The sequence below is a fragment of the Nansenia antarctica genome (assembly GCF_963989245.1).
Source record: "Nansenia antarctica genome assembly, chromosome: 1".
Classification (NCBI taxonomy): Eukaryota; Metazoa; Chordata; class Actinopteri; order Argentiniformes; family Microstomatidae; genus Nansenia; species Nansenia antarctica.
Genome location: NC_137674.1, coordinates 70,901,612 through 70,922,712, shown reverse-complemented (window position 1 = coordinate 70,922,712; position 21,101 = coordinate 70,901,612). Strand labels below are relative to the sequence as shown.

Below are 21,101 nucleotides of genomic sequence, written 5' to 3'. Positions count from 1 at the left end.
GAATACATATTTGAAAGTACAGAATGCCTGAGCCTTATATTGCATTATATTACATTATATTTTGAATGGTCATCTGGTGCCTGAATATTGTGTTTTCCTTTACATAAATAATGACATTTCCACCATAAATTTATGCAGAAAGGGCACAAATTGGTGCATATCAATTCACCAGAATGCAAGAAATTAAGTGTTTGATGTTTAAGGACCCCCAGACAGCCCTGCTTCATGGGTCCCCCCCGATGTCAAACACCACTGGTACCACCTCCGCCTCATTTTGAGCCAGGAAAAACCCTGATGGCCATGTTGGCATTCAAGTTGGCTAAACATAGCAGTGAGTCTGCCCTGTGTCTGGGGCTGTTTGACAGAGGCAGTTACAGTAGTAGTAGTAGTAGTAGTAGTAGTAGTAGTAGTAGTAGTAGTAGTAGTAGTAGTAGTAGTAGTAGTAGTAGTAGTAGTAGTAGTAGTAGTAGTAGTAGTAGTAGTAGTAGTAGTAGTAGTAGTAGTAGTAGTAGTAGTAGTAGTAGTAGTAGTAGTAGTAGTAGTAGTAGTAGTAGTAGTAGTAGTAGTAGTAGTAGTAGTAGTAGTAGTAGTAGTAGTAGTAGTAGTAGTAGTAGTAGTAGTAGTAGTAGTAGTAGTAGTAGTAGTAGTAGTAGTAGTAGTAGTAGTAGTAGTAGTAGTAGTAGTAGTAGTAGTAGTAGTAGTAGTAGTAGTAGTAGTAGTAGTAGTAGTAGTAGTAGTAGTAGTAGTAGTAGTAGTAGTAGTAGTAGTAGTAGTAGTAGTAGTAGTAGTAGTAGTAGTAGTAGTAGTAGTAGTAGTAGTAGTAGTAGAAGCAGGTCGCCGAATTAAAGGTGTCTGTGTTTAATTGCGGGCCCACAGACAGCCCCCATACATCAGCTGATCATTTAAAGGGGCGGCCGTCTGAGTAATGTGCATGTTACACGCTGCTTTGTTTTATAAGAGCAGCAGCTATTACCCAGAGTGCTTTAAAGACACTGTTAAACAGAGAGAGACAATACAGGCATTATTTTGGGGGAAATTAAGTGATACATTAACCGAACAGAAGAGAAAAAAATCGATAGACTAATCGTTAAATTAGTCGCCAGACTAATCGACTAATCGGAAAAATAATCGCTAGATTAATCGTTAGAAAAATAGTCGTTTGGGACAGCCCTACCAGGATCACTCCAAGGTTCTTGGCTGTCAGGGAGGGGGTTACAGTAGAGTTCTCCACTATGATGGAGGAGTCTTGGAGAGGGCAGGCTTTCCCTGGGATGAAGAGGAGCTCAGTCTTGTTAAGATTGAGCTTGAGATGGTGGTCTGACATCCATGTTGAAATGGCAGCGAGACATGCAGAGACACGGGTTGCCATGTGTAGATCAGAGGGGGGGAAGGACAGGAAGAGTTGAGTGTCATCTGCGTAGCTGTGGTAGGAGAACCCATGTGAGGAGATTACCGAGCCAAGAGACTTTGGCTCAGACCATCAGGGGCACGCAATTTCCCTCAACAGAAACAGAAACGCTCAGGAGGTAGAGCCAGCGGCTAATGGCGGTTTGAATCCCTGCTGGCCACGTGTCGAGGTGTCCTTGGGCAAGACACTGAACTCCAAATTGCTCCCAATGAGTGGGCCGGTGCCTTGCATGGTAGCTTGCTGCCATCGGTGTGTGAATGTGTGTGTGAGTGGGATGAGAGGCCGTTGAAGGAGGTGAAGACCCACGTTTAGTCTTCTTACAGGACCGTTGTCTGTGTCAATTAGTATGTGTGAAGGGAAGACACTATGATAGTTTTGCTCATCCGTATTAACTGCAATGACGTGAACTGTCCATGCCTTGTTATGCTATGACCCTGGTTGTTGTGGGGCGGCTGTGGCTCAGGCGGTAGAGCCGGCGTCTAATGATCACAAGGTCGGCGGTTCAGCGGTTTCATCCCCGGCTGGCCACGTGTCGAGGTGCCCTTGGGCGGGACACTGAACCCCCAAGGGCAGTGTCCTGCAGTGTCCTGCAGTGTCCCGCCTTGCCTGGCAGCTTGCCGGCATTGGTGTGTGAATGCGTGTGTGAACGGGTGGATGAGAGGCCATTGTGAAGCACCTCGGAATAAGGAGTAAGTACCAGTCCATGTTGTTGTCCTCAGGTGGAGAGGCTGATCATGGAGAAAGGCTGGGAGTTCATGTGGAACGAGAGGCTGGGCTACGTCCTCTCCTGCCCCTCTAACCTGGACACTGGGTTCAGGGCAGGAGTCCATGTCAGCCTGCCTCGCCTTGGCACGGTCTCTATCCAATCTGGCCACCACTTACCCCAGGACACATGAACAGCAAACGTGTGGAGTTATTACTCTTTATTTTTGGGCTGTCCATTTTTTTACTTTCACTAAAAAGGTTTGCTGACTCCAAGGCCCTTTTTGTTTTGTTTTTCTGTTTATCTGTGTGTGTGTGTGTGTGTGTGTGTGTGTGTGTGTTTGGTGTGTGTGTGTGTGTGTGTGTGTGTGTGTGTGTGTCTGTGTACGTGTGGGTGTGTTTGTGTGTGTCTGTGTGCGTCTGTGTGCGCGTGTGTGTGTGTGTGTGTGTGTGTGTGTGTGTATGTGTGTGTGTGTGTGTGTGTGTGTGGGTGGGTGTCTGCGTGTTTGTGTGTGTGTCTGTGCGTGTGTGTGTGTGCGAGGTACGGGAGGGGTGGATGCAGCAGAAGCACCTTCGACATCTCGAACTTTGACCGTCTGGGCAAGTCCGAGACAAGACACTGCACTCCTATGGACCTCCATTACACCACAGGGTGTTCTATATATGACACAGAGTAGATACTGTATATCACCTGTGATAAGCCGTGTTAGAGAGTGGGTATGTGTGTTGCACATACACAGGTCCAGCTGGTCCAGAATGTGATCGACGGTGTGAACTACCTCATCGAGTGTGAGAAGAGACTAGAGAAAGGTCAGGATATCTGAATCCCCGCACCCCTCCCTCAGTTCAAGTAGAATGAGAGTCGTCTCGCAGAGGCCTCAACTGTTGATGATGTCATACCTTCAAGAACAAAATACCTCAATAAAGCGTTCATGATCTGCAATCTTATGCACTCTAGCTCTTCCAGAGAATGAAGCCTGTGCTTGATGGTACTCTATGTATTCCTCCTATAATTGTATCCTGCTGGCCTACTTCCTGAGGCACTTTTATACCTGAGTAGAATTTAATGAGTGCCCATCTGACCTCGTAACCATAGCAACAGAAAGGTTAACTACTTCTTAGTGGTGTAGAGAGGAGTGAAGTACGTACAGCATTTAGAACAGTCTCAAACATGCAGATCGCATCCGATTCATATGCAGGTTAAAGGTTCATAAAGGTTCATCGTAGGGTTCATTCCAGGACACAAGCGGAACACAGTTCAAATTGTTAAGTTTATTTTTCAAATACAAATGTTACAATTTCATAACAAGGGTTACGGGACAAAATAAATACAAATGATTTTCTCTGTGTTTTACAATAGTAGTTGCCATAACATACAGCATAGAGACAATAGGCACACAGTGAAGCTGTCCACTGTCTGTGCTGCTGGGGACAAACTCCTCCCTGTGGAAGGAGACACACAACACACCACACAGTACCAGAACCAATCAATATTCACAGCAGAATAGGATACAATGTTGTTGCTTGATACTGTCGGCCTCCTGGGCCCAGTTGTTCAAAACTTTTAATCTGGATCAAAAGGATTGTTTTGCTATCCTGAATCAGATCTATCTGGCTGATTTTGAGTCGTGTAGGAAAGGTATTCAAGCTTTGTCATTACACAACGAAATGTATTCATGCTCTAGAGAGGGGCATCTAGGCAAGGGGTCAGAGCCATTGAAGGTGACCCTGGAACAATTAGTGCCTTAACTCAAGGACACTTCGACACGTGGCCAGCCAGGGATTTGAACCGCTGCGAGCTGCCGACCTCGCTATCGTTAAACGCCGGCTCTAACAGCTGAGCCACAGCCGCCCCCATAAAGCTCAATCTGATCCTGGATAGCAAACAAAGAATCTCGATCATTCTGATCCGGATTTAAAGTGAACTGGGCCCTGTATATCGCACTAAAGCGATGAGCTGTAGACAAAACTGTGTGATCTCCGCAGGAGTCCTTACCCCTGTGTTCCAGCAGGACGTCCCCTTCATACCTCGCCAGGCCCAGGGCGTGCTGCTGCCCACTGTCCAGCTCCGCCCACTGGTCCCGTGTGACCGCCCAGGCCTGCTCCACACTCAGCCACGACAGCTGGACCGCACTGAACACCACCTGTCGGACGGACGGATGGACACACACACACACACACACACACACACACACAGACACACACACACACACCAAAAACATACTCAGACATTTCTGATAGACACACTTAACTGCAATGCACACTGACTGACCATTATCGAATGAATGGACTGCCACTTATCGCACCTTAGTCCAAAGCGCTTTACAATGGCCTCTCATTCACCCGTTCACACACACATTCACACACCGATGGCGGCAAGCTATGTCTGCTCATTGGGAGCAATTTGAGGGTCAGTGCCTTGTCAGTGCCTTGCCCGAGGACACCTCGACACGTGGCCATCTGGGGATCGAACCGCAGAACCGCCGAGCTTGCAAATCATTAGATGCGGGCTCTACCTCCTGAGCCACAGCCGCCCCCCCCAATTAACACACTTCCAGTGCACACCAAATACACGCATAATGTAAAAACAGTCTCGAATCAAACAGACTGAGACTCACAGTCATCTTTGCTGGGGGGATCAGGGAGATCGCTTCTGGGGTGAGTCCCCCTATCTGCTCCTGTACCAGAGAAGACAGAACCATGTCCTCCAGTCCCGCTGGGCAAGAGAGAAAGGGACAGAGAGGAAGAGGGTCAAGATAGAGAAAGCACAGCTAACGGTTTCTTAGTTTGAAGCTCTCCCCGGAGCAAACCCCCAGGTGAGGATGGCGCTGTACCTGCCAGTGTGCCTATCTCAGTGAAGACCTCTGGTCCCCAGGCACTGACACGGCCGAAGGCCTGAGGACTGGAGAGACGAGCGGTCAGAGCCTCCATCTGCTGGTCTGAACACGGCAGAGCCAGCTCCCTCAGGAACAGGGCAGCCATGCTGCCAATCACAAAGCAGAAGGAGGAGGAGGGACTCATTGGTGGAAGAGACAACCAGATTTACTAGCTTTATTTCTATCTTAAGGCCCATCCCTCTGGTCGAAAATAAAGGTTGTATTTCTTGAACGTGACCTACCTCAGGTTGAAGGGGTCCAGTCGGCTGATCTCTGAGGGGGTGAGACCACAGAGGAGGTGTCCCAGAGAGGCTAGGTCTACGGCCCCCAGCTGCTCTGCCTTCAATCTACGCCTGCGCGTCACGCCAAGAATCACCGCTCTCATCTGAAACAACAGAGTTGGACCGTCTCACAGTGTTTACCTACGGATGCTCACCTCAGGGCCTGGTTGTTCACAACTTTTCATCTGGATCAGAATGATCCTGATTCTTTTCTGCTATCCAGGATCAGATCTATCTGGCTGATTTCCCCCAATACGACTCAAAATCAGCCAGACAGATCTGATTCCGGATAGCAAAAAAGAATCGGGATCATTCTGATCCAGATTAAAAGTTTTGAACAACTGGGAACAGGTCTACAAAGAGCACAAGGGGGGTTGATCTAGACACCTTTTGGGGGCTCCAGTCTGTCAGAGCTCCCAGGTGAGCCAGGAGCCCCAGGTCGGTGAGGTTGGTGTCCTGGAGCTCTCTCTCGCCCAGCTCTGTGACCACACAGCCCAGCCCCATCACCTGCTCCAGCCTCAGGGCTCTCACAGGACCGTAGGCCGGCCTGAGCTTGACCCACAGCGCTCGGCGCTGCTCAGGGCTCAGAGAAGCGTCCTGACCTAGGAACTCCGCACACTGCACCACTTCCTCCCCCGCCATCCGGCTCAGCTGAAGGGCTGTCCATGCCGCAGGGAACGTCCCTCTGATGTCAGCACAGTCTGGGACTGGAACTGAACAGAGAACATGGGACAACATGTTTAGAGCTACAATACACCTTTAGGAAATTTCACTGAACCGACACCTAGTTCTATGTATTTTCTGTGATTGTTTTGTGTGGAAATGATTATGAAGTCAACTTTTTCTCCTCCTGCTCCGAGCTCTGGCAATCCCCCGGATGAATCTGTCAGTCCTGTCTCTCTGGCCCTCCTGGTCCACACACTGGGACACACAGACCCGGCCCACGTCACTGTCCTCCCAGAACTTCTGACCCGCCAGAACCTGCTCCACTGTGTCTGAACTCAACACAACCTAATATACAGTACGTCAGAACAAACACACACACACACACACACACACACACACACACACACAGAGACTTGATACATGCTGATTCAAATACACACATACCGTACCATATATAAACAGGTGTACAGCAAACACAAATGATGTAGCGCCCCCTCATAAAAGGAGAGTGATGGAGAAGCTTGTGAATGAAGCAAGACATTTATTCATAAACGTTTCATTAGAAAACTCTGTCTGTCTCTGTTTTATGCCTTTGCCTTTGGTGCACAGGGATGGTTTCCCTGTTGGGGCGATCACCTTCTGTAACCAAAGAGAAAAATTATTTGGGCCGCCAATCGGCTACTATCGTACTAACTCTGTATTGATATGACGGCTTTACTTGAAACACACATTTCACCAATTTGCATTGATTTCTCAAAATATTATTCCCAAATTCGTTTGACAAAATATTTTCACAGCCAAATTATTTGGTTACAAATGAGACTAGCTATATACTTTAGTTACACAACTCATATGGTTTCCATATTGAGCAAGGCCAAGTGTCTGTATTCAATTATGCTGCATAACAGACTTCACTCAAAATGCTATTCCCAAATGTGTTACTGCATTAGGCTACACGCCTAATAACCGGCACTTATTGTGTAACATCGGAAACATAATTGGCGCTGATTTACAAGCTGTGAAAATGTGTATACGAAACTCATTTTGATAAATTCAAATCGAATTTCTTCAACTTGAAAGAGATTAAAGGGAGGAGCGTGGACGAATCCTGATAGTAGCCAGATCAAGTCATATCATGACTAGTCTGATCTGGCCCAGAATATCACCCTATTTCAACTAAGAAATTAATTGTTCTTAGTGTTCTTGTTCTTGTTCTGAGAAAAATAATTTGCCATTGAGTGTCACAAAACTCATTTTGATAAATTGTTCTGCTTGAGAGAGATCAGCACAGACGAATTTGGGCCAGCCCGATAACGGCCAGCTCAAGTACTCTACTGGTCTGTACTGGTCTGTACTCTACTGGTCTGTACTGGTATATATTCTACTGGCCTGTACTCTACTGGTCTGTACTCTACTGGTCTGTACTGGTATATATTCTACTGGCCTGTACTCTCCTGGTCTGTACTCTACTGGTCTGTACTGGTATATATTCTACTGGTCTGTACTCTACTGGTCTGTACTCTACTGGTCTGTACTGGTCTGTACTCTACTGGTCTGTACTCTACTGGTCTGTACTCTACTGGTCTGTACTCTACTGGTCTGTACTCTACTGGTCTGTACTGGTCTGTACTCTACTGGTCTGTACTGGTCTGTACTGGTCTGTACTCTACTGGTCTGTACTGGTCTGTACTGGTCTGTACTGCTCTGTACTGGTCTGTACTGGTCTGTACTGCTCTGTACTCTACTGGTCTGTACTGGTCTGTACTGGTCTGTACTCTACTGGACTGTACTGGTCTGTACTCTACTGCTCTGTACTCTACTGGTCTGTACTCTACTGGTCTGTACTCTACTGGTCTGTACTGGTCTGTACTCTACTGGTCGTACTGGTCTACACTCTACTGGTCTGTACTCTACTGGTCTCAGGGTTCCCACAGGTCCTTGAAATCCTTGAATGTTTGTGAATTTGAGAAAAAGAAAATCAAGGTCTTAAAAGTTTTTGAAAATGTACATGGGTCATTGAAAGTGCTTGAATTCCCCTCTCTCTCTCAATTTTTATTTTATAATTAGCAATCCCGTTTTAAACCGACATAACGCTGTTAGATTTGAAAACCGGAATTATTTCAAGTACAGCTTGACCTACAAATTAAGTTACATTGTTGTTACCATATGTTGTCTGGTTTTATTACAGTTAAGTTTTTAGTAAAAAAAAAAATCGACAGCTCAACGTGATCAAAAGCTTCCAACCTCCTGATATGACAGTTTTTGCTTGGCCGCTAGTGGTAAGGCAAGTTTATTTGTACAGCCCATTTCATACAACAGGAGCAATTCAAAGTGCTTTACATACATCATTAAAAATACATCAGTAGTGGCTGTCAAAGGCATGCAGCCTTATCAGATTCGCAGCCATGTTGACTGGTGTGAACCTGTGTATAGCACTTTGAGCTGCAACGTTTGCAGGAAAAGTGCTATAAAAATAAAAGTTATTATTATTATTATTATTATTATTATTATTATTATTATAGCTATGGCGATACAAACTTCAAGTGAAATTTCCCTTGAAGTACTCATTGGTCTCACATCTGTCTTTCTTAGATCCAAGAGAAATGGCAGGCACAATGCTGTGGAGACATTTTTACATGAGTATGTCAAATGACAACGTCGCTTTTAAAGAGCTCAGAAGAGTTTTTGCCACCAACTCCTCTTACTGTCACACAGGCAAGCCTCAGTAGAGCATGGATTCTCTTATCAATCGACAGTTTGAAGTGGATAACTTAAAGGATGATTCATATACATAGCACAGCGATGTATAGTTGACCATATAAGAGCTGTGGGTGGCATACATAATGTGAGTATTGACAGACCCCTGCGGATGTCAGTCGCATCTGCAAGGCAGAGATATGTGACACATCTAGAAGAACAGAGACAGAGAATAAAGGATGAGCAAAAGAAAAATACCTTATAGATTAAATAGATTAACTTAAAAATAAGGAAAGAAGAGTGACAGGTCTTAATATTTTAATTGTTGTCTGTGAGCGGACAGTTCCTATGATATAAAGTGTCATCTAGATCTGTCTCAAACTATGCCGTGTTGGGCCCTTGAATTTGAGGGAATTTAATTCTTGAAAGTCTTTGAAAGGTCCTTGAATTTGATGTTTCAGAAGGTGTAGGAACCCTGTGTAAGGCTGCACTGGAATTAAGCATAATATAAGCAAAACTCAGTAGGTGTCATTATAAAGGCAAATGCTGTTGAGACCAACGCGTTCAGCCCTCACCAGTGGGATGGCATTGATCTGCTTTAGGGAGAGAGTGAACACCAGCCGGCCTAAATGCTCCACATCACCAACTGTCCACACGGACGGATCCCTGTGGTAAAGAGACACACATCTCAACATGAATGACACCATTAGCTTTTACAGTCACACGGATGACAAACACAGACGCACAAAGTTAGCATTCACTAACCGAGACCCTCCGCTCTACAGTCTCATAACAGACCAACCCTGTCGTCTCACCCCAGCAGGTCTCTCTCAGTAAGCAGGGCAGCGATGTCCCTCAGGGCATCCTGGGGCAAACAGTAACCTTTCAGCTCATCCAGCCTCAGGCCCAGGGCCCTTCTGTTGACCAACCTCAGGGTGTCTCTGTCCAGGAAGGGCAACAGCGGCCCCAGGTGGTCCACAGACACCCCCCCCAGCTCCCCCTCAGCCAGGTCCTGGGAGGTGCCCTGTATGGAAACAGAACAGTGTAATAATACTATAGACTCAACAGCAGCCTGACTTACTATTGTATTATACGTACAGTGCTGGTTGAAAGTATGTGAATTAGTGCAGGTGCAAAAATAAATTAACCCCAAGTTGCCGTGGTTAAATCAAGTAGGTACCGGTAAGTAGAATCAGGAGGGTAAATAATTCGGTACCAAATGAACCAGCTGAAGGACAGATCTTTAGGAAAGAGATCAGGTGGGAATAGAGAAGAAACCTGGTCAGTTTTGTGTTATCCATACAGGTGAATGCAAAACACACCATACCGAGAGGAAAAGAGATCTCAGAGGACATCAGGAAGAGGTTAGTGAGAGCACATCAGTCTGCTGAAGGCTATATAAGATTTGAACTCCATTAGTCCACTGTGAGGTAAATCATTTACAAAATGGAGAGCATTTAACATGACAGCAACTCTGCCTAGAAGTGGTCACCCTGCTGCATCTCAGCAGGTAACTGTGCATGCTTCAACAATAAGAAGAACACTGAATTAAAATGGCATTCGTGGGAGGGTTGCTAGGAAGAAAAAATAAACTGTCCTTCTTAACTTTGCCGGAGACCATCTGGACATGCCGGAAGGTTTCTGGAAGTCCATTCTCTGGACAGATGAGTCCAAAATGTACATTTTTGGTCACAATCAAATCCACTATGTTTGTTGAAAATCCAACTGTCTACCATCAAAAGAACTATATCCCAACAGTCAAGCATAGTGGTGGGAATGTCATGATCTGGGGCTGCTTTTCCTCCTCTGGACCTGGCTGACTCTACATCATTAAGGGATCCATGAATCTTTAGGTATACCAGGAGATTTTTGAACAGAACTTCAAGCCATCAGTCAAGGAGCTAAAGACTGAAAATTGGGGCTGAAAATTGGTCTTTCAACAAGACAACGACCCAAAGCATTCAAACAAATCTACCAAAGAATGGCTCAGGATAAAGAAGATTTGTGTTTTGGATTGGCCAAGTCAAATTCTGACCTAAATCCAATTGAGATGCTTTGGCAGGACCTGAAGCAGGCAGTTCATGCCAGACACGCCTCAAACCTCACTCACTTTGGCTCACTTCTGTAAGGAGGAGGCAAACATATCTCAAAACAGATGTCAGAGACTGATTAGTGGCTATACGAGACGTTTACTCCAAATTATGCTAATGCTAATGGAGGTGCCACAAGCTATTGACTGAAGCGGTTCACTTATTTTTTGCACTTGCACTCATTTCTTTATAATTTAGTTTTACTATTATTGATAAATATAAACCTGTTATGTCAGCTAAAAAAGACTGGTTCTGATTAAATAAATATTTCATGGTAAAAACAAAAATTACATCTATAATTGCACAAGGGGTTCACATACTTTGAAGCAGCACTGCATATACATATGGTGAATCTTTGAACAGCATTGTATGAAACTGATTATTACCAGCACAGTGATGGCCTTCTCTGCTAAAGCCATCTGCTTATGTCGAGGAAGTATGAGGAAATCCACAAAGTGCTGCTGAATGTGAACCAGGATGGTTGTGAGTGAGGTGTTAGAGAGACTTTCCACCATCTTCACCCTGGGATAGAGATGTATAGTTTATTGGTGTATGGATACACAGAGAGAATGACATTAATTAAATCATATCTTTCACACTTTAGAGCAATGCTCCACTATATGTACATATTATACTTGTCTAGCAATAGTTTTCAATGTGGTACCCCACCCGCAAACAGTTTTTACGTGCATTGATTGTATATTTCGGTTTTCTTTCTCAATTACTGTCAGAATTGCTACAGTATAATCTTACGGTAATCCTGCAGCAAACCCAGGGTCCAGACTGCTCAGATCTGTCTCTGGTACTTTCTGCAGCTCCTCTACAATGCATTTCCTCTGGTAGCAGAACAGTCATTTAGACAACAGCAACTGAATAGGCTGGTATGCACTAGGAAATGTTTCATTCAAACTATTAATTGCTTTTTTTTTTTACATTGCAATTTGATGGAGAATTTAATTCTACAGTTCCTCACCAGTGCTGGTCTCACCCCTCCAGGCAATTCACTGACAAACTGAAGCAACTCAAACACGTCTGTCTCGTTGGTCCAAAACTTTAGCCAATCACAACTCATTCCACCAGCAATACGGCCCAAGTCCCTAAAGACCAAATAGTTGTTTAGATTAACACGTTGTGCCTGGATGATTGCATTGCATTTGTGGTGCCATGGAAGGAGGCAACACTGCAGAATACACAATGAGCAGGAAATTACACATTGTTGAATTGGAACGTGATAACAATTTACTTACTCCACAGTTTCTCTAGTAACATTTTCAAATCGGTGGATCTTCTTGAACAGTAGCTGAGCCTATAGGGAGAGATAGAGAGTGTTTGTGTATATGTGTGTGTGTGTGTGTGTGTGTGTGTGTGTGTGTGTGTGTGTGTGTGTGTGTGTGTGTGTGTGTGTGTGTGTGGGTGTGGGTGTGGGTGTGGGAGGGGGGGGTTAGCAGGTGGTGAAAGCAATCTAATACACCCTTGGCTGTGACAAAATCCCTTTAAGGTAGACATTACTAATTTATATTACCCCAGCAGACTATTGTACTACATCCAAACCAATTTGCTTGATGGCAGTTGACGCGTATGGAGTATTCATATCCTGAATGGCTCATCTGAGGCATACCCAATGATTTGCAGATAAATGGGAACCCAGGCCCCTTTTGGCAGCTTGTCTTTCCTCCTACAGAATCAGCCCTGAGGCCACATTGTCTGGTGTCTGCAGTCACAGTGAGGCTAGGCACCTGTTGAGGGGACCATGGCAGGTCTCTGTACAGGCTGATGTCCTTCAGGAGGGTCTCTCCGTCCAGGCTGCCTATTAACTCCTTCAGAGGGATGACGGGCAGGATGACGGGCAGGAGACATCGGAGCTGCAGAGTGATGTTCTTCAAACTGCCCCCTAGAACCTGTCAGTAAACAGCAGAATGTAGGAACAGCTTTACTGATCTAACTAACGCCCTATAATACATTTAAATAACATGGGTAGTTTCGCTGACGTAAGACTCCGTTTTTAGGCTTGTAGGGCAGGCGATGATCAACACCGTAATATGTTTGTCGACGCGTATTCTGGTATCAATTACTATAAAACCCTGCCCTTTAGCAACCTTTGTCTATCTTTGTCTATATCTATTCAGAGTGTTGTAGCGAGGACATGTGAGAGATGTGGGGTCATCGCTAATGATGAATAAAGAACGGGCTTGGCTGCAGAGAAAAGAAAGTGATCTCCCGAAAGAGAAAGGAGAGCACCATACCTCCCACAATGTGTTGTGGAGCATGGCTCTCTGGGCAGGCCTCAGGTCAGCGAGCAGGGCACTCCAGCACTGACAGTCAGTTGTTCCACTGTTCTCAGACCAGTGCAGGTCTCTCAGCACAGCGGGAGAGAGGCCTGGTAGTAGTGGCTTCAGCCTGCACAGTGTTTCCATGGTGAGCTGGCAATGACAGGGATTTCAGTAAGAATACACAATCAAACCATGTGGACAAAAAAACACACCACGGATGAGGTGGTTGAGCTAATGCTAATGCTAATGCTAATGCTTACATTCACATCTTTGAAAAGTGTTGACAGTATTTGAAAAGCCTAAGAGAAGGAAACAACATGTTAGATGTTTTCACATAATAATGGAGAGAAAACAAAAAAGGTTGATGATTCTACTAATCAGTGGGTTGGAGGATTATATTGATTTAGTAGCCTCCTGACCTGGGCTGGGGAGAAGCTGGGCAGGTCTGGGTGTGTGAGCAGATCCAGGAGCTGTGGTGAGGGGAGTGACTGCAGGAAGGAGGCTCCTAGCTGGGGCAGCAGCCCTCTGAGGGCGGCCAGGGCTGGAGGAGGCAGGGTGCTGGCGTTCAGGGGTCGCACCGCCTGGACCAGCCAGTGGGAAAGCTGGGCACAGGATGGACAGGATGGAATAGGGTTAGAGCTGTGACATGGGCTGGCTGATCATGCTTTGAATGTCAGAAGAAGGTTGGTTATACAGACAACAGAATAACAACTTGATGAATGGATTGTCTTCTTGAAGATGACATCGTCGCAGCATTTTCTTTTGCGTGTTTCTTTGAGTTCAGTTAGGTACGGGACATTGTGCTCTCTCTCTCTCTCTCACCCTGCCTGTAGCGCTGATGAGTCCCTCGGAAACACACCGAGCAAGCTGCTGCCGCAGAGCAGCGGACAGGGCTGAAGCCTGGAGGAACGGGCGCAACTCCTCTGGGTTCAGGTAACACGCGAGGACTCCCATCCTGTGGAGAAAGACGATCCTGAGGCCTCTGATCTGCTGTGGTGTCTCGGGACTGTGCAGAGCAACAGTCTCATGGCTCATGCTACAGATATCAGTTGCCTGAAGGACCGTGAGGACGTGAGGTGGTCAATGCCCTTACCTCAGGATGTTATCACGGGTGAGGTTTATTCTTTTGCCGAACAGGGACCGGAGAACATGGTGTCCCCGTGTGCTATCCAGGCTGCTGTTTGCCAGCAACTCTACTAGGGGACTAAGCTAAGGGACAGATGTGACAGGACAGGTCAGAGCCAGGAATACAGTTATGTCACACTTCACTTCAAAATGATAGAATGGCAGCCTGTCCTCATAGGCGAATGTGAAAGCAATGCAGGGCAATTCATTGAAACGCTCAGGAGGCAATACACACTGACCTGCTGTGATGTCAGCTGCTGAAAATGGCTGACTGGTAGGTGCGGGAGCAGTGGGAGGATGGAGCTGAGGAAGTACGGTGGCCAGTTGGGGACATCTCCCACCACACTGGACTGCAGGAGTCTCTTCACAAACGCCTGTTTCTGCGGCGACTTCATCTCAGAGCTGTGATCTCGAATGGCCATTAACCTGCAACACAACACCATGTGTGACCATGGTGATGTATGAACTTTGTTTGGTCACACATTACATTAAGTTGCCTCCATACATGTGCAGTAACTCTGTAATTACCGAATAATTATGTTTAATTAATTAACATATTCATAAGTGTTAACGAAAGTATTTTCTGCGTGGCTACACAGGTGCTAGCGTAGACCGTTTTGGACCGTCCACTCACACACTGTCGTTGACCATGAGAGAGGCGGGGAAGCTCATGATGTCAGAGACCGACATGAAGGGGATGAACTGCGACAGGTCGACGAAGAGGTCAGGGGTCACACGCGGGAACTTGTGAATGAAGGCCGAGGTCATCGTCTCCATGGCCTGTAACTCTCTCTGAGAGGCCTTGAGAAGAGGACAGATGCTTTACACAAGACGATGCGTAAAAAAACGGAGTAATCTAGTACATACACCGTTGAGTCATACGTCACCATTTCCCGGTCGGCATTAAACTGAGAGTGTATGTGGTTGTCATTGATGACAGAGCTAACCTGGGTGGTCTCCACCTGCAGTTGGTCCCAGCTCTGGTGCATGTGGGACAGAAACCTCTTCACTGCGTCTTTCTCTGCTGACATCACCAGAGTCCGGATACTCTCTTTGGGCATTTGGAGATACTCCTGGACAGACGATAACATGTGTCTTATCTGTAAGTCTTCTGTAATATGTGACACGTTCTAGTCTTTTGGTCCTCATGACGGCAACCAATCGAAATGTTCCGACTTTTCTTTTGAAACACGGAACTACGTTTCAAGTTGTTGAGAATCACAACACAAACTCGCTAGTCAAGCCAAAAAAATGGTTTGGGTGAGTAATCCCCACTGCTACCTACTCTAGTTAACTAGAACACTACTTTACATTGTTAGAAGGCTCACAAAACAAGCTGTGTCAGTTGACTAGCGATGTGTCATTGATTTTCAACAATGCGGAAATGTATTCACATTTTTTTAAAGAAAAGTCTGATCATTACATCAGATCCTGATATGAGGACCAAAGCATTAGAACGTGTCACATATAATGATGGCAAACTTTAATGTTATTGATTGGGGTTATAGCTATACAGCACCTGCATCAGGACTCTGAGGGCAGAGGAGTTGCCTTCTCTTTGAATGAGATCCCACAGAACAGGCTGGCGTGACAGAGGAGACACTTGTTAAAACTGTGTGTCTGTGGTGTATATTTGTGTGTGTGTGTGTGTGTGTGTGTGTGTGTGTGTGTGTGTCTGTGCGTGTGTATGTGTGCCTGTGCGTGTGTAGTATATGTGACACCAGCTGGTGAAAGCAGGAACAAGTTCGCAACCGACCGTTCAGACTTTTATTCAGAAAAATGTAAATAAATGTCAACATTGTTGAAAATCAATGACACACTCAACGCAAAATATTGCAATGCAATGGATTCGGTGAGTACTCCCCACTCCTACCTAGTTAATGTAGAGTAGTGGGGATTACTCACAGAATCCATTGCAGTGCAATGTTTTGCCTTGACTAACAAGTGTGCCATTGATTTTCAAAAACGTATTGACATTTTTCAGAATAAAAGACATTTTGATTGGTTGCCGACTTGTTCCCGCTTTCACCACCACCAACATACGTGTGTGTGAGTCTTACACTGAAGCAGCTGAGCAGGTCCTCCTTGAGGGCTGCGTTCTGCTCCTGCCGCAGAAACACCCCCACGGTGTGCAGCATGCTCAGGGGGGCATCGGGCCGCAGCGTGGCCCAGAATGAGGCGTTGTCCAGCAGGCTGGAGAGGAGGATGGCCTGGCCCAACCCCTGCCTCACCTCCCCCTCCCCCTCCTCCAGCCCGGCAGAGAGCCCCACCATAAAGTCCAGCAGCCTCAGGATGTAGCCCACCGCCCCCACCCAGCCCCCGCGCTCGCCGCCCTCCACCTCGCACTCGTTCAGCCGACGCAGAGCCTCCGTCAGCAGGGGCGCTGGGTTCACGCACAGCTGCGACGTGTCAAAGTCGTACGGCGCCGGGAGCATGTCGAAGAACCGCTGGAGGAAACACTTCCCCTCCTCCTCCTGTTCTACGTCCGGCTCGATGCAGAGGTCAGACAGCTGGGGCCGGACGTAGAGCAGCCAGCGGTAGAGAGAGGCGTTATGGCAGATGTACTCTCTTAGCCCCTCCGCGTGCCCGCACCGCTCCAGGAGGGTGGAGTTGGTGAAACGGAGCAGGGGCCACTTCCTATAGTCACAGCTGTCCTCCGTGAGGTCGGAGTGGGAGGAGTTGTGGACTCTGGAGCAGTATTCCGCAGCCCAGCTACCCTCCGGAAGGGAGGGAGGGGACTCGGGAGACTCTGCGGACTCTTGGCCACACAGAGCCGAGATGAGAGCAGAGTTGTTGGGGAGGAAGCAGCGGCGGAAGTCCTGGGCACTGAGTGACTTGGTGCCCAGCTGGGCCAGGCAGCCCTCGTCAGGCCCCAGGTTCCCTCCGACCTCCACGGCCTCCCCCGACAGCTGCACACACAGGTCGTCGATGCTGGACTGGTTTAAGTAATGGTAGTCCTTCATCAACGCAGCCTACAAACAACCAGAGTCACGTTGTGTGGGGTAGATAAATGGACGTGAGGAATGTAGAGAGAGACATAGCACCTACAGAATGAAACTACTACTTTCATGGACTTTATGTCAACTCATAGTATATCATAGTATATCATCTCATAGTATATCATAGTATATCATCAACTGAACCAAGATAAGGTTCTTGTGAACCAAGATAAGACGCCTTATTCCAAAGCAACTTACAACAGATACATTTGACTAAGTAAGTGAATCATCAAGACCATCAGTCTTTGTAGATTCAGTTGCAGGTGCCATTGTCAGGTGCCATTGTCAGCCGTCGTGCTAGAATAATTATTATTATTTAAAAAATGGTTTAATATGACACGGGAGAAACAGTACAAGATTAGACCAGGTCCTGAGACTAAAAGAAACGTAATGCATGACAAGCATGTTGACTCACGCACACGTGTGTGGTCTTGTTCTCGTGTCTCACCTGATGGGCTCTCTGCAGCCAGAAGGAGGAGTTGGCACACACGGTGTTGTTGAATTCGTGGGCGAAGAACTCACTGCAGATGTGGACCCAGAGGAAGTCCTCCTCGGCTGCAGACAGGTACCAGGCGGCGTCAGAACACGTGGCGTGGAGGTTCGGTCCCACCTCGCCAAGCTCCGGGTCCACAGACCCGTCGTCCCCGTCGAAGAGGTTACAGTAGAGGAACACGGTGAAGTTGGACACCCCCGTGAGGCCTGGGATGGTGGCGTTACACGCCGCCTCCAGGATCTCTGCCGAGGCGAAGTACCCCATCTCTCTCTGGGGGCCGTGGCCCCCTTCGCCTCCCCTCGACTGGGGTTGGATGAGCCGAGAGCGGCGTAGGGCAGGGGGAGGAGGAGGAGGTGGCCGCTTCTGTTTGTGGACCATGCGGGGTGACGGGGCTGGTCTACGGGGTGAGCGGGGTCGTGGTGGTCTACGGTCCCTTTTCTCACCCTCCGTGGGGGGGCAGGATAGGAATTGAGGGGTGCTGGGTGGGCCGTGGGAGCTGAAGCCCAGAGCCTCTGTGTTCCATGTCACATTATGTCTGATCCCCCTACAGCACACACACCAAGGCAAGAAGACAACGGTGGGGATATGGTGCTACAAACAGACATGTGTTCTTTACTAACATCATTCTCTATATTGAAAACTGTGAAAAAGTTACTGTATAATGCAATACAACTGTGAAGGATATTCCATATTGGTACAAGAGTTCAGCCCTCTATACTTTATCTTATGAGTTTTGTTTCACAAAACCACCTACCATAAGATTAGCTGCCTCAGGTCGCCTTTGAAAAGAGATAAAAGGGAATATTAATGGAAAATCTCAGGCGGTTAAAAGAGAGTGAAGAATGAATAGTGGAAAAAGCCAGCAGAGGCCCTCGCAACATATAATTGAGCTGGATGTAACAGCATAGCTGAGCTCACAATAGCCTGGAGGTACTGTTACCAGCTTCATTGAGAGGTAAAGAGATGAACCTGGCCAAGGGACTCAGGGTACCAGTCCTCTCAATAACTCATATGACATCAGGATTTTAAAGCAGTGCCAGTTGGCAACAAGCATTTGTGTCTTTCAATGTAGGTTACTAATGCAGATGAGTAAAAGCAACTTGAAAAATATAAATTGTATATCAAGTACAATTACATTAAAGGGATTTTGATCAATATGTAGGAACTGTCTCTGGTGTGTTTGTTGTATTACGCTCAGAGCTTTGTAGCGAAATGAATCTGATTAAATCTGATAGTTAATAAATCTAACGTCACTATATCCCCTGAAGTGACAAATCGGACTCACCGACTGAACATCTCCCCTGGGGGTTAGGCTGCGGCACATCCACCAGGCCGCTGACATCATCAAGGAGTGCCATGGTGACTCGTGACACCTTCCTCCTCAAGTTGCCGTAGACTGAGCTGCCTACCCTGTGCAGGAGCCCTCTCCTAAGGCCGTCCAGACCCTGCAGCAGAGCGGGGTTTCTCTCTGCTAGCTGCCCCGCCCTCTCTCCCCCTCCAGAGCGAGATAACGCCTGCAGTAGCAAAGTCTGCACAGAGCTCACATCATCCCCTATGTCCCCTGTGTCCCTTGTGCCACCTAGAGTGGCGTTCCCAAACACCCCCTCCTCCGTTTGGGCCTCAGGTGGCAGGCTGAAGGGTTTCAGGCGACCAAACAAGGCAGAGCCCCTATTGGGGTCCCCCTCCCCCACCCCCGCGGGGTGCAGGTCGACCACGGGCTTCCAGTTGCGCGTCTCCATGAAGCGCAGGAGCTGCTGAAGCCAACTGACGCTGAAGGCACAGTCGCTGCGGCCCCTCAGGGCACAGATGAACCCTTGCAGCCCCGCGCTGGCCTGGCCATAGGTCCCGCTGACAAGTGCCTGCAGGGCCGTGTCCAGCAGGGCGCTCACTGTCCTCCAGTTCTGCGAGAGGAAGGCCAGGAGGGGCCATTGGGGCTGCCGTTCGGACAGGGCCAGCAGGCTCTGCAGCAGCCCCAGCAGCATGTCCAGGTGCGGGCTGCCTCTCAAGGACAGGAACCAGTCTTGGAGCCTGACGCTGGGCCTGGGGGGCACCCTGCCGTCCCACTGGTTGAGCGCCGCGCCCCCCTCTGACTGGATGAAGGACTGCAGCACCTTCTCCCACAGCTGCTCCTCGTCAGAGGCAGGCGGTCGCTCCTCCAGCTCGCCGCCCATCTCCTGCAGGTAGAGGGAGATGTTGTAGAGGAAGCCCGACAGACGGTGCCGGTCGGCAGCCTTGTTGAGGGAGGGCAGGCCCATGCTGTTGCTCCGCAACAGGCCAAGGGTCTTTAGGCCTCCCATAATGCTCCTCACCACAGTGTGGACCTGGGGTTCCTGGGTTCTCTCCAGAGAGGCAGGCTCTTTTTGAGGATACCAACTCCCTCCCTTGCGCCATATTGAAACCAGCTCCTTGAAAATGGCCTCTCTCTGGTCTTCTTTCTTACTTCCTATGGAAAAACGTTATCTTCAGATCTAGTAATTACTGTATGAATAACGTTGTATTAACATGTTGTTACATAACTACTTTCTAAGGAATACACTAATACAATGTTGTAATTAAACAGTTATAACAAAAAATGTATGCAGTATGTTATGGGCTCACCTGTGCTCGCGCTGGATGTTTGGCCCAGAAGGATAGCCAACAGCATGACATGCATGACTCCAAACACAGCCATTCTAAGCTCTTTCTCTACCACCTCCACACCAGTGTGAACAGTGTCACTGTGATGTCACATCTGCCCCATCTCTGTCTGTGTGAGTGATGTCATGTCACATCCCTCCATTTGGACGGCAGCCCTTGGTACAGCCCCAGAGGCAGGGTAGACACAGGGTAGGGTGTCTCACTGCAGAGAGGACATTAAACCTTAATGACTGGCCACTGTCATCTGACCACGCATCGAGACACATTACCATGGGTCTGAATCATTATGAATCGGTATGCTGAACCATATATCATTGATCATTTCAATTTCAACTTGGAGCAGCTACTTATAGCCACTTTGGAGAGGTAGAGAAATATACTATAGAAATTAGGGACATTTTCTTTTCAAACTCAAACTTTAACAATATCTTCAAACTCCTCGGCACAGTTTATAAGCATAAAGGTAACAAGATAAGGGACCTCCTGCTGTGGATCTTAAGCCTTACTGTACAATGCTTAACAGCTATTAATAACTACTGATCTGTATGCAATAACAAAAAAGGAGAATTAGAATTCCTAAGTACTCACCAAAGCTGATGTTCTTTTTAGTACCTCAAATATCCTTGAAAAATGGTTAATCAGACTTTGTGAATGTCTCCATAACTTTCAAACGTGCACTAATACAGGATTATGTGACTTTGACCTATTTTCTTTCTTTCTGTCTCTCGCACTCACTTTCACCCTTTCTTCATCTCCCTCTCTCTATTTCACTCTCCCTCTCTGCCCCTCCCACTCCTGCTCTCTCTCCCCCCCCCCCCTCTCTCCCTGGATGTTTTTTTATCTCTGTTTGTGCTCTT

General features: G+C 47.3%; 1 protein-coding gene across 1 annotated transcript; it reads right to left on the bottom strand.

The window, feature by feature from the left end:
- Positions 1-3,791: 3,791 nt before the first annotated feature.
- Positions 3,792-19,910, bottom strand: LOC308152684 (stereocilin; the record flags this gene model as incomplete). The annotated part of the gene is made up of 25 exons (XM_080525727.1): positions 18,893-19,910; positions 18,362-18,386; positions 17,563-18,151; positions 16,176-17,087; positions 15,635-15,697; positions 15,063-15,188; positions 14,750-14,916; positions 14,355-14,541; positions 14,084-14,199; positions 13,813-13,945; positions 13,410-13,592; positions 12,964-13,140; positions 12,470-12,618; positions 11,694-11,817; positions 11,474-11,556; positions 11,107-11,242; positions 9,446-9,654; positions 9,206-9,296; positions 6,107-6,278; positions 5,655-5,980; positions 5,229-5,371; positions 4,945-5,093; positions 4,729-4,826; positions 4,107-4,254; positions 3,792-3,805 (listed from the first exon to the last, which is right to left on the bottom strand). The coding sequence occupies exons 1-25, from the start codon at positions 19,902-19,904 to the stop codon at positions 3,792-3,794; spliced, it is 5,532 nt and encodes a 1,843-aa protein (XP_080381853.1). The 5' UTR covers positions 19,905-19,910.
- Positions 19,911-21,101: the final 1,191 nt, after the last annotated feature.